The 17,013-nt window shown below is 42.4% G+C and overlaps 1 protein-coding gene across 1 annotated transcript in view; it reads left to right on the top strand.

The window, feature by feature from the left end:
• LOC104623893 (anthrax toxin receptor 1-like) overlaps positions 1 to 17,013 on the top strand; it is a gene marked incomplete at both ends in the record, with an annotated part of 51,759 nt that overhangs the window by 11,577 nt on the left and 23,169 nt on the right. The window contains 3 exons of the mRNA XM_010291108.1: positions 1,035 to 1,133; positions 12,241 to 12,310; positions 12,644 to 12,722. Coding sequence (XP_010289410.1) covers positions 1,035 to 1,133; positions 12,241 to 12,310; positions 12,644 to 12,722 — 248 coding nt within the window. The remainder of the gene's footprint in view (positions 1 to 1,034; positions 1,134 to 12,240; positions 12,311 to 12,643; positions 12,723 to 17,013) is intronic.

Below are 17,013 nucleotides of genomic sequence, written 5' to 3'. Positions count from 1 at the left end.
CAGTGAAACATCAGTGGGGATTATCTGAGCGTTTCTCCTAGATAGTAACAGGAATTGTGGGGGCTGTTTCCTTCATCAGGGGGAACTGCAGGGTTTGAATCCCTATGTCTATGAACTTTTCTGGGACTATGGTCGTGTTTCAAAATCTGAAAGTCTGGAAATGGTGATTTCCTTGCAAGGCAGTTTCAATGCTGGTGACTGCAGGAAGTTCGTAAACCTTCCCCAGTACTAGGTTCAAGTAGTTGGAATAACAAGGAACAGTAGAGAGTGGTCTGAAAGACTTGTGAGGATATGATCTCATTGCTTAGCTCTGCTTATTCCAAAAAGGACCTCTCAGTTCAACGCTGAGGTGTAGGTGATTGTCGTTGATGCTTTCTGCTTGTGCAGAGCACAAGCACTTGCAGTGACCTTGTAGAGTTGATCTGGAAGAATAGCAAAGAGGAAGACTTGGGGAAATGCCCATGGACTCCTGAGATCATAGCCTTTGTCCAGAGACCAGGAAGCTGATCAGCTGATGAAATCCCCTGTCACTGCATGGAAATGAGTCCTGCCAAGGACTCATGGTCATTGTACGGGCTAGTAGGGCAGGATGTGACAAAACTCATGGCAACTGATACAATTTTGCAGTTACCTAGGAAAGTAGCACTTGAACTTCTCCAAGTTATCTGTCGCTGCAAGGTTTTTTCTTTCCATGGAAAGATACTTTTGCCTGCCTTCATCCAAAACTTCGTGCCATTTAAAATGGCAACTTGGGGAGGGGAAAGCTCAGTGTCTCTGAAGCTTAGAGTTTCCACTGCAGGTCAGTTAAAATGTTTCTGTTGTGGTATTGTTTCCTGTTTCCAAAAATTCAAGTTGAAATTGGGTAGGGAGAGAGTGGAAGTTTAACTTTTAACAATTTTTAATTTTAGAAATTGTTAAACTGCAAATTTTAGCTCGAAGGATATCAAGTGGAAACTTCTGACATATGTGCCGTGTCTAAATGACCATTCTTTGCCTCGCTATGTATCAATAATCTACTGTCTCTTTTGCTACAGAGTCGTTTCAGGTTGTCGTGAGAGGAAACGGATTTCGACATGCCCGTAATGTTGACAGAGTGCTCTGCAGTTTCAGGATAAATGACACAGTTACTCTCAGTAAGCTGTTTTCATATTTTTTTTTTTTTTCTGACTCTGCACTGGCAGGCATTTGCTTGCAAAACATTTTGGATCTTCAAATATCTTCACTGTGAAGGTAATAATTATGGGATGAGGAGCTATTACATTTGCAGAATGGTGTGAAGCTGAGGGAAAGCCAGCCTCAGCACATGGCTCCATGAAGGGTTGAGACAGGTAGGAATGCTTAAGCTTAGATCCAAGGGGAAGTGTAATGGCACGTACTAGACAGAACTGCCCTGAATGTAAAAAATGTTGTGAACCAAAATGAAAGCTTATCTATGGTTTGTTTTTTTTTTTTACTGCACAAGCTTTTGATGTAGGTGGCAAGGATGGAAGAGACCTGGCCCTTTTGGATTTTACAGCCAATGCTGAAGGGCTCATAAAACTGGCTCCAGTTTGGGCATGTCTAAGACACAAGTGGGAGGAAAAGGCTGCAAATAAGTTTAAATTTAAATGAGTCCTGCCAAACAGTGAAATTTAAGAGATGCTTATGATTTCTCTGAAACACAACATCCATTCTTGGCCTCCAATAAAAGCTTAATAATCTGTTCCATTTGCATAATAGGCCTGTTGCAAAGAGATTATTTTTTTAGAGGAAAATTGCTGGTGGTATTGTATGCTGCGACTCTGGCAGCAAGTATGTGGATAGATAAGCTTGAGCAGTGGAGGGCACAAAATACAGAAGACAAGAAACTTGCTTGTGAAGGGTATCTATGTGTGTCTTGCTGGGTTAAGTATGTAGTGAGATCAGGTTTGCTTCTCTCCTCACCTATATTTTATGGTACTTAGCAGGCCTGGTCATGCAGCTTAAATAAACACTGTTGTTGAAAGCTGTATTGGAGCAGTGGCTAAGGCATTGCTGTGCTTCTGTGGATGCAGCTTGGAAAGACGTTTCCTCTACAGAGTTCACCCAGCAGAAGAACAAAAGTAAGAGAAGCACATTAGACCCTGAGTGTCTGGTCTTTTTGGGAAGTGTACTGAGAGCCATTTAGCTGGAAGAACTAATGATCCTATTGTTCTTATCTGACATGCCTGCAAACCCACACAGGAAACCAGATAGCATAACTCATACGTAATAACACCAGTGACAGTAGAATTCATCTTTTCTAACATGGAATCTATTCAGAAGCTGCCTGATCGTTTTGGAGGTGGTCCTGACCCTCCTGAGTATAAAATGCATTAATTAGTTTCTTACTAGTGGAAGTGTAATGGCTCAATGTTAGACTTGCTCGTGCTTTGAGCATCTGTGTAATTTGCTCTTCAAAGCAGGAGAATAGTTTGCTAAGGCTGTTTGCCCTGTGAGGAATGCCACTGAGCATTCAGGGCAGGAGTAGGACAGTGAGTGTATGTAATTTGTCCTGAATGGCTTTTGTGCTGTTATGCTGGCATTCTCTGTAATAGGCAGGTTCTGGAATTGCCAACTCTTGTGTCAGTACGCAGGAAGCTTGGCTGGCTATGGTTCATGTTTGCTTAATTAAGATATGGTGGGTGTTGAGGACATGAAGAGCGGGAACTGGAGGGCTAAGTGTCCAGGGAGGAGCAGGTGGCATTGGAGGGGGGAGTAGGGATGGAGAGGGATCCAAGTAAAAGCACTGGAGTGGGGGGGATGTGGTGAATTAACTGCTTTGGAGGCATCTCCATGCAGCCTGGAGATAAGTGCTGGAGATGTATGAACAAGTGAGAGGTGGCTTTCAAAAAAGAACAGCAGAGGCAGCCACAGATTCATGCTTTTCCTTTTAAGCTCCATAAAATTGGACCCAAACCTGACATGTGGCCACAACTCCTTAAATCTGGATCATGGCTGCATTTAGATGTTGAGCCATGGTTGGTTTCTCCCCAGAGCTCAGATCCAAAGTTTTGTTTGGATCATATGGGTTATAAAGTCTGTAGTTCTCTAGATCTGGGCAGAAGCCTTGCCTTCTCTCTCCACCTGGAAGGTTCTAATGGAAATGAAATTGCTGCTCAAATATTTAGAAGTTTTCTTTTCATCAAAGTCAAACTATGTAGTGCAAACCCATAAGCCTTAGGATTTGGTTTCTGGAAGCTGACAGTTTGTAGCATTCTTAGTTTGCATGTCTGCTGTCTTTTTTTTTTTTAAATTTAAAATGTGAATATCCCAGATCAAACATAAAATTTGGGTGAAAGTTTTCACTTTGTGGGGGAGCTACTTTTGGTTCAAGAGAAAGTAGTTATTTGTCAAGCAGTTGTATTTGCAAAGAAATGCATGGACATGTATAATGGAAGTTATAGGAGTTACAAGACCACCACTCAGTGTGACAGAAGTCCCTAAAATTGCAAGATTTAGGAGTGCCCAGGTCACCCTGCTGTAGCTTGGTCTGGCCTTGTTTTAAGTCCTGAACATCCCTCAGATCAGATATCCCTTTGAGAGACTGATGCTGTTGATGCTCTCTAAAGCAAAACTGATTGGGTCAATGCGTGCAGCATTTCAGTTTTAGGACCACCAAGGTCCAGATTTGCAACCTGTGTGGAAGGAGATAAGAGCTAGGTTTGGCCCTTCCTTGGTGGAAGGGCATCGTGCATCTATGCTTTCCATTTTTTCTGTAAATTGTTTTCAAGAGCTGCAGCACAAAGGTCTCTGTGAGTTCTGAAGGCCTGAAAAACTTTGATCTTGGGCTTGATTTTAACTTTTTATTAGGAGCTTTAAAATAGATCTGTATCTTGAAGAGAAAAAACATTGGAAGATGTGTATGAAATGTGTAAACTCCACTGCCCCGGTTTACAGACAGTGGAACTGAAGGTACTGTACTGAAAGTAGCTGCTCTAAGTGAGCTAATTGCAGGCAAACATGTGGACGTCCTGACACCCAGCCTCCTACTCTTCCTACTGTTTTATGGGGCCTCTTCAGAAGCTAGAGCTTTGGTGCAGGCCTCCTTTCTCGATTGCCTGTTCTTCATTCATTTCTGCTTCTGTATTCATCTAACAGTTGTCCTTCTTATGGCCCCCTTTGCATTGTGAGTCCAGGATAGGGCTCTGAGCCTGAATGGAAGGTAAAAGTACCTGCAGTTCCCACCAGCTTTGTGAGGTAGGGAGGTGATATTAAGGCTATCCTTCCTTTCTCTCCCATGTAAAGTCTTCAGCACTTGATTCGCTGTTCCACTTTTTCCTCAGAGAAGACTACTTGCTAATGGCTTCATTGTCATTAACTTGAAAGTTACCTCTGTTACCTGAAGCTATGCTAGCTGTGACCTGCCGTTGCATCCCAATTGCTTCTCAGCTCAGCTTCCTCTGAGCTGGCTGGCTCTGGAGCAAGGCGTTTGTTCCTGGAAACATCCTAAAGTCTGCACAAAGCTAAGAATGTCATCCATCAGCTTTCCACTATTCAGTATGTCCTGTCTATGGAGACACAAAAACATCTAGTGTTGCCAATGGGAGGAACTGCTTGCGAGGGTTACCTCACTCCTAAACACTGTGACCTGATGTTGGTGGGGGTGAGGAGGAAGACTCCTTTCTCTCTTTCTGTGTGCTGCTTGCCTAGCTGACTAATTTATTATGGTGTCTGTCATCATAAATTCTTAGTTGCTTTCAGGAAAGATCAGCTTATCTTAGTGCAACCCATGGGCTTTTTTTGTTTGAAGCTATGTTCCTGTATCCATAAAATGACTGTGGAAAATGAGGATAAGGGCTAAATATGTTCCCCGCCTTCTGACCTGATGCATTTGTTGTGTCCTGAATCGATGCATAGGTGAAAAGTGAGCTCATTCTCCTTGGCACTGCACCAAGACTTCTCAGTCTGTTTTGCACACCCCTAACTTGTTTGATGCAGTGACCTGGAAGGAAGAGGCCTCAAACTCAGTTTCTGAGGCCAAACCATTCCCTGATTGAGGGCACTCAACAGCTGCTCATCAGTGTTCTCAAACACAGGTCTCTCCTGGTGGGAGCTGGCACATCTCTGTTAAGTTTAAGTTGCTCTATGTGAGAATGTATCTCAGCATTTCACTTTACCAGAGCCTGCAGCTCCAGCCTACATTCTCAGTGTGCCTTTGTGGCACTTAACTGCAAACAGCTTAACATAAGATTTAACTGAATGAGAATTTTATGGAAAACTTATGGAGATTGGATAGCTCAGCTGTTTTTGTTTGCTTGAAACCTCTCAGCCTTGATTATAGCAGGGAGGGAGGTATTTTTAAAGATAACACTAAGCCAACGGTTCCTGAAACCTTAAATTATCCCAGATGAGATGTAAACCAGCACAGCTAAGACTTGCTGAGGTTAAGGGCATGAGCTAATAGATTTTTACTGGGATTATTGGCAGAGAAAAGTGGCAGGTGAAGAGAGCATCGGCTCATAATGTTCATAGCTATTGGATAAAAAAAAGTAACATCTGTAGAAACCATGAAGAATATTTGGCTGAGCAGAACTGTAATCAGATGCGTGTTCAACAGCAGGGTGTTTTCTGCCAGCAGCAGGACCTAAGAGAATTGGTTTCAGACTGCACAGAGTTAAAAGTAATTATACAGTGCAGTGACTTATGACTGCTAAAGTGTCTTTGTGACTGATTTGTGGTGCTAAAATGTCTTTGTCTGCCCAGATTGTGCAGTATCCAGCAAAGATAGTTCTGGGCATAGAGGCGAGCTCTGTCCCAGGCAATATAAAACTGAATAGAGAGATGAAAGGCTGGTGAGGAAACAGCGTGCACCACAGCAGAGGTGAGGCTAGATCTTTTGCATTCTAGTGAGTGCTCTGGATGAGTGGCCAAAACTGATCCTTTGCACAAACTAGCCTAATTTTTTTTCTTTTTCAGCAGCAAATACCAGAGGCAAGGGAAAATGAGGCAGAGAGAGTGGGAGCAGGACTTTGCCAGGTATCAGCAGAGAGTGAGCTGTACAGGGAACTGTATCACAAAACTGCCCAACAAATGCCTAAAAATTGTCTTCTGTTTTTAAAGCCTAGCAGGTTGCTCCAGTTTCCCTGTCTTTAACTTTTCCTGGCAGCATAGTACTACTTTTTTGTGATATCTGCTTTACTTTCTTACCCTGGTCACTCTTAGCACAGGAGCATTTTGCCTTGCAGTTCCACTCTCTCTAATTTCTGGTTTCCCTACTTGATCATGTCACTTTAACCCTCCACTGAATCTTTTCCTGTTATTTACTTATAGTACCTTTTCCCTTTTTCCACTGTGGAAGATGGACATTCTCTCCACTAAGAGAATGTCCATCACTGTGTACAAACTCTATCAGATGTTTTTGGGAGTGTGACCCTTAGGAAGGATACAACCTATGCTTCTGATTTTTCCTAGGTGAACACATACACCAAGGTGAGCTTGGCATCCTATTTTGAAGGGTGGCCCGAGTCATGGCTTGACAAAGAATATGAAAACTGAACAGAAGGTCACGCTTCCCTCAGATGCTCTTCTAGGCTCCAACAAATTGCAGTGTAGAAACTTTTAAAACAGGATTCCTATGCATTTACCTCCAGCGACTTCTCTGCAAGCTGTCCAGGCCAAGTGTGGAGGAACAAGCACAGGGCAGTCAGGAAACCTGAGCTGAGCGAGGAGGAGAATCTCCGTGCAATGTGGAGTGCTTTACCAAGCTTGCTTATTTATGCTGTACGCTTGTGGGGGACCAAGGCTGACTGTGACATTAGTATATCTGTGCAAATACGCATGATGGAGCTTATGGTAACAGCTCTGAGATTGGAGTGGAGCTGTTGCATGCTGGACCAAGACTCCTGCCTGGGAGTGACCCTGTTGGACTACAGCACGTGCTGCTCTCCTGAGCTGCCAGCTGTGAGCATGAGCAAATTAATACTCATGCGTTGCCAAGTTCTATTAGTAGTCTTGAAGCTATGTGTGCGTGTTGAACAGAATTGTATGCACAGCAGATGAACCTATCAGAGAAAAAGAGATTCCTTCTAGATACCTTCTCTCCATCTAGAGATTGTTATGAATGCGGTATCATTGTTCCGTGCTTATCTGTCTCTTCCCCCATCCTCTAACTCTGCTCTGAACAGCTTTGGCATTCAAAGCTCATGTGTCCCTACACAAAGCAGAGCAATTATAGCATGATCTCAATGTGGTTTTCATTACAGCATTAACAAAACATTTCTTATTTATGGGTCTTTCTTGTAGGCAGTGTCTCTAGCTGAGAGAGTGTTCCAGTGTCTTTCTACGTTCCTATCTCCCCACAAAAAGGGTTTGAAATAAAAACGTTGCTTACAGAGTTGTCACAAGGAGTGGCATAAGACAAGGAGTCAGCCAGGATGAACAGAGATTGTGCTTTAGTAGACAGTACAGAGAATTGTGGAGGTATTTTGTCTCATCTGAGGTGACAAAGGGACAATGGAAGTAAGTACTCAGGCTCACAATGGCTCAGGGCTACTCATCTCGAGTGGGATGAGGTACCCAGGAGAACAGCTGCCTTAGCACAGATTTTCTTGAGGGAGTCTTCTGTGAGAGCAGCCAGATTCCCACCCCCAGTTTGGCTGTGCTAATCTAATAGACCAGAGTCTTCTCTCCTGTAGAAACAGAAGACTAGGCCAAAGCATTTTCTGAGATTTACTTTAGCTGAATGCAAATCATAAATGCAGGGATAACAGAAGGAAATTGTTAGTCTGTGATATATGGGAAGTTTGGCAAACAGCTTTTGCAGCCTTTTCTGGACTAAAATATTGCTGATATTGCGAGTCCAACAATCAGTGCTTGCAATATTGTGGTGGCAATTTGAAAATGTTGTGCTTTCTTAAATCCTTCTGTAAGGGATCTTTGCAGTCAGTTTTCAGTGTACCAGTCGGTTCTTGGATGAACCATTAACCAAAGAAAAGGTTGTTAATTTTAGCTTGGTTATATGGCTAAAAGAAGGTATTACTGTCTGTCTTGGTCACCTTCTTTGAGTTTTTGTACCTCTCTTTTGTTGAGGTTTCCTCTTCTGTTTTAAAACATCATGCATATATCGAGGCTTTTATTATTATGGTTGGGAAGTATTCAAAGTCCTGGCTTGCCAAAAGGTTACACCCTGCTAATGGCAAAAGAAACTATTCACTAATGCTGGGAATAATAGATTTTACAGGCTACAGATAGTTGTTAAAAGGTATAGGAATGCTGGGTAGCGAATTACAGGAATTTGAGCAATAGAAAGTACCTTGTTGAAAGGGCATCCACAGAAAACAGATGTATTTTTGTGAGATGTTTGACCCTTCTCCATTTCTGCGCACTGCTCTGAATGGCTTATGCCTCAGGACCGACTAGTTTTAGTTGCCCATGTGTACTGTGTCCTGAGGGGTTTTTTTATACAGTGAGAACCTTATTTTGCTCGATGGAGTGATTAGAGGTGCACAGGTAAACACCAAATTGTGCCTATTACAGTGGGTGGACTTTCTCATAAGTGAGGTATTGCAATATTTCCTGAAGCTGCCCAAGCCCTGCCCTTGATTGGTGTCCGAGATGTGATGAAGGCCTGGGCATCTTTCCTATAAAATTGGCAAAAGAGGCAAAGTCATGGTTACACAGCCAGCTAGTGGCCGAGCCGAGAACAGAAATCACTTCCTGGGCAGCAAAGTCAGCGACATCGAGCAGAGCCTGCTGCCCCCCGCCTTCCACAGCTCTTCCACTAGTATTGTCAGCTGAGAGCAGTCCAAACCACAAAATTCAGATTTTGGCACAAGATCTAGAGTTTGGGAGCAATCAGGCCCATCTCTTACTGCACAGGAATACAGCAAGTTTTTTCTGTAGCAGACGAGAAAAGCGGCGATCTTTCAAATGCATCCTGCAGATACAGATGCAATAGCAGATGAGAAGTGTTGTTTTGTTTGGTTTCCCTATGTAAGTTTTCCAGGAAGGAGTCAGATGGCCAGAGTTATGCAAACCAAATGGATCCTCTTTTGTTTAGAGCAAAGGAAAATAGTCACTCATTTTTGTGGTGAAGCACAAACATTCTCCAAACAAAATAATCTCTCCCTGTAGCCAGCCTGGCCAGCCATGAGTCTCCTCTTGGGACTCTGAGCCTGATAAACTTTCTAGAGAGGCATAGACTTCAGTGCAAGTTGGGGGTGCGAAGGGAGAGAAAGAGAAACAAAGGGCTGATGAGATCTACATAAAAGGCCTTGCAAAATTAAGCCAGCTTTTGTTTTAGTGAATGCTGGCATGGAGAATTCTTTGGCCTTTGCTGCCAGTGTTAGCAAAGGAGAAAAGACATTGGTCTTCATTCTTTTGGCATGTGTGCGCTGAAACAATGTCATAAAATTGTGGAAGTTAATGATATCTTCATAAATCAGGGTGAGAACAGAACTGTAGGGCCAGATTCACCACCACTGTGCGTCTGCCTTGCTTGTGCAAAGTGGGAAATGCTGCTGTTTTGGTTTGGTAACTCCATTGCAAAACTGAGTGCTGGTATATGATGCAAGCTCATCAGAAATCTGGTGCCTGTGCTGCAGGCGATAGGAAGTGAGGGATGTGCGTAATATCGCTACATTTCATGCTTTAAATGCCTATTGTCTGTCTGCCTCTCTTTTAATAAGGAAGTAATCTTCTAGATAGTATGGGGCTAGCAAAGGAATACCCTGTGCTAAAAACATTCGCTTCTAATATCTAGCGTAGTGGAAATGTTCCTATGCGTTCTTGCATTGAGGCTGTGGGAAAACAGCGATGATGTGCTACTTTCCAGGCCAACAGCAAGAGCAAGGATCTAGAGGGATCACAGAAGCTTGAAGACTGCTCTCAGTAGGTGAGCCATGATGCGGAAGTGAAGCCTGTCTCTGAAAACCAGATGGCTGGCTAAAATGTTTCATTTTCAGCTGTTTGCCTGTGTCCAGCAGTCCTTAACAAAATAACTGCTGTGGGTAACCCAAAAATTCAAGTGTGTATATGTAGGCGTGGGATTTGCTGGAAACTGGAAACATAAGGAAAACTTCAGGGAAGGATACAACTTTTCATTACCATTTCATTTTTTTAAATGAAGTGTAAAAAAATAAACATTTCTTAACCTGCCTGAGGAAATAATCTTTTATATTGCTGCCAAAGCAAAGAAGTACACTGGTATGAAGTAGGCATTATAATGTGTGATAGGAATTACTAGAGCAGTATTACTACTTTCTAAAATTTTGTATTCAGTGGAAACCTCTCCTTTAGGAATGTCTGGGAAAGAATGCGTAACTTCGTGAGTCCTGCTTCTGCGTGAGAGGACAAACTCTTGCAGTCTGCGTCTCTTATCTTTTATGCCTCATCCACTCCTGCATGACCCTGCTTTCGAGTGAACCCTGGTGTGCTAGCCACTGAGAATGGGGCCGGATCAATAGTGCTGTACTGCTGTTGCCCTAATCATTATTAGGCACCATCCATGTGAACAAATTTTATCTCAGCAGTAAGTGAAGAATGGACAAGGCTCACAGCTGATGCAGAAATTACATTAGAGAAGGTTGCCACATGCTTTGGCTTGTGTCTCTTCGTGGCTTTTCCTCTTTCCACTGGCACCTTAAATGGAGTCGTAATTTGCACAAGTTTCCTCAAAAACAAAAGACCAGGCAGTCAGAATAGCTCAGCTCTTCATTAGATTGCGAAACGATCTGGTTAAACTTTTATCCTTGCTCCTTTCCATTCCCTGTTGCTGTCAGTGATGTACTGAACACCGTAACCTTGCTTCCACGTTGCCAGTGTTACATGTACCCTGGGAAGTTAAGTGCACTGTGCAGTTGTGAGGAGACTTCAGATGGTTAGAGATCCCAGGTTTGCTGTCTGCATTTCAAGTAGAAGAGCAAGGTCATGATGAGTTGTACTCCTATTTCAACACAGCCCCATAGAATGAAGGTCTCTACTTCTACCCTGTAGTACATAGAGATTAGATTCAAGGTTTGGGTTGAAGGTGAGAATTGAAACCTACAGGTTTGAGAGGCGAAGGGGCAGGAATCTGTCAGGAGCGGGGCTTTCAAACAAAATGAAAATTTTAACTGGAAAGTTTTAGGAAGCTGGTAACATTTGGTAACAGCTCATTTCAGGTCTATACGCATCTCTATAGAAGGCCTTAGAGATGGTTATAAGATCAGCTAGTAGAAAGCTTCCTGATGCAGTGACATGCTTCTGGAAAATGCTGATTCAGCAGAAACAAACCCTTCTGCGGGAATGTGTGGTTTTCAGTCCAAAAAGGAAAAATTACACAGCCCATCTGCCTGGTTTTCCACCAGTCTGCCCAATCTCTAGTCAGTTGGCAAGTGGGCTGGGAAGTTCCTCAGGTTCCCCATCTCCCTGGTCACCAGAGAGGTGGTATAAAATTCTGGTTTAAGTCTAAAAAAGAAGACTATTGATTAATGTTCCTGCTTCCCAGGCAATTGCCTATCGATAATTTTTCTCACTCTGCTTTTAAAACCATAGTATAATTTAAGTTGGAAGGTTTAATATAGTTTCAGACGAGTCTGCCGTGAAGTGCAAAATTTTCCATAATACACAATTTTCTTAACCCAGCTATTTTCGATTATATGTAATCTGGTGCAGCTCCATCTGATCTCCTGTATAGACTGGCTGTAATAAATTTGCTCTGACCATTCAAAAAGCTTTGTATCTTCAGTTTTACTGTGGCTCGGATGTGTGGTGTGATAGATTTCAGCGGCACAGAGCAGCTGTAGGAATGGCAAAGGTGCTGCGTGCAAGATGTGGGTGACAGGCAGTGCGAGGGCTTCCACTTGCCCTGAGGCGTTCAGCTCTGCAGGGGCAGGTAGTCCTCAGCCCTTCTGTAGGAGTGGTGGCACAAGTGGCTTTGTGAAATGTTTCACAGTGAGAATGACAGAGAGCTGTGGTAGCCTGAAAACAAGACAGTTTTCATGAGGGCTCTGCAAAGAAATGAGGAAGGAGGGTCAGCCGCCGCATTTCCCCATCGTTCTTGTGGGGGTAAATGCGAGGTGTTGACTTTTTTTTCCTGAGGTGCAAGGTTTCTGCTGTTACCTTGTATTTACTCTGTAACTCCATGGGCTAAAAGCATGCCCACAGTTACCTCAGAACAACTGCTTTGCAGTAGCTTTTTATCCCTCACACAGTGTTTGATCTTGTTTATGTATCAAGAGCGAGGGAAAACATTATTTAAGCTTGGTCTTTAAGGCCCGTATTACTCACCGGGTAATAAATCCCAGTATTTCTTTTTTCCAGATGAGAAGCCTTTTGTAGTAGAAGATACCTACTTACTCTGTCCAGCACCTGTGCTACGAGAAGTTGGCATGTATGTTTTTTCTACGTACTCAAATACTTACTGTGCCAGTGGGAAAACGAATCTGTGTCATCTCACTGTATTCTGTTGTTCTTATATGCACCTGATTCTGACATTGTTTCTTCTGCTTGTTGGGTTAATTGGCGGTTGTGCATTGGAGCATAGGGGAGAGCACCAGCAGTGTGAATTAACCTGTACAAAAGGCTTTTCTGTGCATCAGGAGCCCAAGTTGCAGAGGATATTATCTAGTAGAGGATTGTTGAACTAGCTGGCCTGAATTGTTTCTTGTGGGTTTTTCTTTTTGTTGTTTTTTGGGGGTTTTATTCTATTTTTTTTTTCTTTCAGGGAAGCAGCTCTCCAAGTCAGTATGAACGATGGTCTGAGCTTCATCTCCAGCTCCGTCATCATCTCCAGCACGCACTGTGTAAGTTTCGATTCATGTGCCTAAAATGATTCAGTAGGTGGTACTTAACAACAGATGTTTATTACACCACTATTGGGGCTTCCAGGTTGAGTAAGCCTGGTGTGCGAAGGACCTGTTTCCCTCTTTGAAAGGAGAGCTTGTGAGTGTGGTAACATGACATTTTGTGTACCAGGTGTGCCATAATGTGTCAAAGCTCTTGAGTATTCGGTAAACACCTCAGACTCTGTATCTGCTGTGCTATGCAGACCAGACCAGGACTGGCAGCCAGTGGTCTGGAGGTGTATGTGCCTGCTTGTCCACAGCACAGTGTCTGCTGGCTTTGTTAGCTCATCTGTTTCCTCTACAGCAGAGGTGCTGCTCATTGTGAAAGGCGTATGGCAGTTGTGCTCACAGCCTTTGTCTGGAAACCAGTATGGTTGCCAAAAAAATGTGGGAGATTTCCACTGAAGTTGCTGGCTTATAGCTGGCATCCTTCCTTGCCAGTAGTGAATTGCTGCATTCAGTCTCTGGGTAGAATCAGGCAAAGGACAATGAAACCATTTATAATTCATGGTATTGCTGAAGATGCTGCTACTGCTAAGTCATGGCTGCTGGGAATAGAGTGTGAAATGATTTGTGCTAAAGGAGGTAGTGGAGGAACTAACTTTGAGTTCAGAGCAGTTCTTCATGCTTCAATGTATTCAGCATTATTCGTCCATGGGCAGACCTGTCTTCCACAGAGGGAATGGTTGAGGCGCTGCTTTACTTTCTCCTGTGTACTGACTTAAACTTTTTTGGGAAGCCAGAGTAGTCTCTCCAGAAAGACTTGAAAAATCTGTTCATGGCCTGCTTTTCTCCCTATCCAGTAAAGGCACATCATGTTTCCATAGAGAATAAATGAAAGGCTAAGTTGTATAACATCAGATCACCCACAGTCTTCTGTGGTCCACGAAGGCTGATGCACAAGATGAGAAAAGTCTTTTGTGTCACTTGGTCTTGATACTTTTTCAACAAGGACAAGATTGTATGGAGAGACAGTTTTCAGAGCTTACATGAGGGGTTATATTCCAAAAGTTACAAAGGCTTCCTTATGCCTTAAAAGAAGGGAATTTATTTTATTAGTTAATTAGTTCATTCAAGTTCTCTTCAAGCTCACTGGCAAAAATGTATTTGCATGTTGTCAGCAAATTACAGGAATATTTTCCTCAGTTTTGTTCATATGAGGCAAGACCTGGAAAAGAATTCTTAAGAAAAAAATTATTCCTTCCTGATATGCTTTCTTGCGGGGATAGAATTATTATTTCTAGGTTGTAGGAGATGAAATATCTGTTCCTTTTCTATTGCTTTAATAGCTGTAAGGAAACTTTTGAAGATGTCTATGCTTCATGGCAGCACCTACTACTCTGATGCCACCAGACTGGTAAACTGGGTTTGGAGTGCAGCTAAGCAGCCAGAATTCAAATCCAGATCCTACACTCAAACCCAGGCACAGTCACATTCAGTGGCTGCTTTGAAAATTGTATTGCAGGCTTCACTAATCGAGGAAGTTTCTGCTGGGTAAACAGGCATTTTGTCTTTGTAGTAGTGTGTATTTTTTTGAAGTTCTCTTTAAAGATGAAACTGTTTACTGAGACTACAATCCCCTCTTTAATTAAGGTTACAAGGGTGCCAGTCCTGGAAATACCTGTATACAAAATGTGCACCAAATGACTTGTTTAATTGACTTCAGACCTGAAAGTCAGGTCTGTTTGAAGATCTGCAGCCAAAGTGGGGCAGTCAGAAAGCTGTGGAATGAAGTGATGGTAACAAGCAGGGAAAACATTAAGGTTTTCTTCATTGTGTGCAAACTAGCCATCAGAGCTTTGAGATTCCTCTTTGTGCTGCATTTCAGAAATGGTCAGGTTTGGAAAGAGGTCAGGAGTGTTGTCTTCAAAAAGCTTCCCAGATGGCAATCAGCAGTGACTTAACATGGCAGCCCCACACTCGCTTTGATTTGAACGCCTTGAACACCAAACTCATTGCTCTTCAGAAATGGCAATTTAATGGGAGAAGAAACAAAGCAAGGATCTTGACAGCCTGATAAGCTTTACCATTTCTTTATTTTCTTATGTATCTCCCCAACAAAACCTTCCTATGCCACATGTAAACAATCTGCAAATATCCCATTTTCCCTATAAACAGTACCTGTCCTGTTCTATGAACTACCCATTTTCAAGAAGTATCTGGAGGTAATCCAGGAAAGAAAATTCAATTAAGAACGTAGCTGAAGCAGACAGCTACATTCCCAGCAAGTAAAGACCAAAAATTAGCAGTCATAAAAGTCAGACTTTGACTCCTAAATTATGAATGTAGGTATTTGAAGATTAGGGCAGATGAAGCTATCTAATAGGAACTATTGAACTATCTAATAAGCTTTTTTATCACCTTAGCTGGCAAAAATTTTAGTGTAGGTTTTCATGGTAAGGAAATTGGGCCATTTTCTCATAGGTTAATAGGGCAAAGCTATTTTATACTAGCGTATGTCCCGACCTTTATTTAATATCTAAAGACTCCTAGGAACGAGGCAGCTAAATAAATGTCAGTTTTATTGAGCAGTGAAAACTCTAGAAGAGTTGGAAAGAAACAAGGGATCAAAGCCTTTGCCTTTTCTAGAAGCGCATCACAGCTTCACTGCTGTAAAACTCCTGCAATTGCCAGAAGCGAGGAGGGAAGAGCGCTTAGTACTCCTGTACTAAAAAACGTTGTGTTTTCTAACATTGAGTGCCAGCTGCTGAAAATGGGATACTGGGATTTTTTGCCTTGCCCAGTGCCGTCATTTTTGTGAGGTTGCCAGTTAAAAGTGCTTTTCGCAGACTATGCTGCCTTCGTATTCAAATACTGAATGCGTGGCAGAAAGTGTTCTGTGCACTTGTCCCCTTTTGGAAGTGTCTGTTTTGTGTCTCTGAATGCAATAATGCACATACCTCTCTAGTATAAACTGATTACATCTGGGAACAGACAAAGCTTTTGGTTGAGCCTGTATTGCCTAACTGAAGTAATTATTTGCACTTTTTCCCCTTGAGGTGTAAAATCTGCTACAGCGTTTCAACGGTGAGAAAATGTGGGAAGATTAGGAATGAAGGCATATGTAATGACTGACTTGATTTCCTTCTTAGTCTGAGAGGCACTTAAATACATCTCACTTTCCAGCATTAAGTGATACTACTTGTCAAATTTGTCAACATCAAATTAGACCTCACTGTTTGAACACTGTTTGGGGTTTGGGGGTTTTTGTTTTGTTTAAAGGAATCATACATACAGCTAAAACAGCCTTAGAACTTCTACCTATGCTTTTAAATCTGGGCACTTTGGAATCCACTTGCCTGGACTGCAGGTGTCCGTTGTTGCTTTGAGGGACTTCTCACTTTCCCTAGATTTCTGCTTCCTGAAATGTGGTAGGCTTCCTTTTCCATGGGACTCAAGGAATTACTGGTTTATGTTCCCAAAATAAAATTGCCAGAAGTGGTGAAATTTTGTTTTTTAAAGTGAGTCTCCAGGCTTTGCTGGTGCTTCACTGCAGTTTTGTTCTCTCTGTTGAAAAGTAATTGATTTTTCATTTAACAAAAGAAAACAGAAGAAGGTGTGGGAGAGACTTGTAAAGATGCTTTTGTCACAGAAGATCTTTCAGCATTTCCATTTTAAAGTATATTTTGGGAAGGCTTGCAGTCACATAAAGGTGAACTCAGCTGGATCAGGTGGAGCAAAATTTCCATTTAAAAAAGAATAAAAATCCTTCTCAGTTCGCCCTGTTATTTTCAAGCCTGAGTTATGAAACAGTCCATAGGAGTTCTTTGGGGATTTTATTTTGCTTTTCTTCCTCAGGATTTTCAATATGAGTCTTCAGAGGCAAGAGAGTTGATGACACATGGGAGGGCCTTTTAAATCCCTCATGATAAGTGTAAGTCTGGAAGTTGCCCAGGTACATTAGCCAACAAATGAAACTCCAAATGCAAGGTCTGTCTGATTTGTAAAAGAAGTATCAGTGAGAACAAAGGCTGACTCCCTGATCTCATGTGGGGTGGCCTTTAGTTAAAGGTGGAGTTGTCATTTTCTGGAGATGGTGACATGCATTGACTGTGGAATTGCGTGGATCTGCTCAGTTTTTCAGAGTGCAGTCTTTGCCTCAAAGAACAGTGAAAGAAAGAAAAAAGATAAGGATGAGGTTAGTAGAGGAGAATCTTTTTATTCTGAGGAATGCAACTCCCTCTCCCACCCTCACAGAATCATAGAATCTTTGGGTTAGAAGGGACCTTTAAGGCCATATAGTCCAAAC

Source organism: Phaethon lepturus, unplaced genomic scaffold (assembly GCF_000687285.1).
Source record: "Phaethon lepturus isolate BGI_N335 unplaced genomic scaffold, ASM68728v1 scaffold48717, whole genome shotgun sequence".
Taxonomy (NCBI): domain Eukaryota; kingdom Metazoa; phylum Chordata; class Aves; order Phaethontiformes; family Phaethontidae; genus Phaethon; species Phaethon lepturus.
This window is presented reverse-complemented; position numbering and strand designations above follow the sequence as displayed.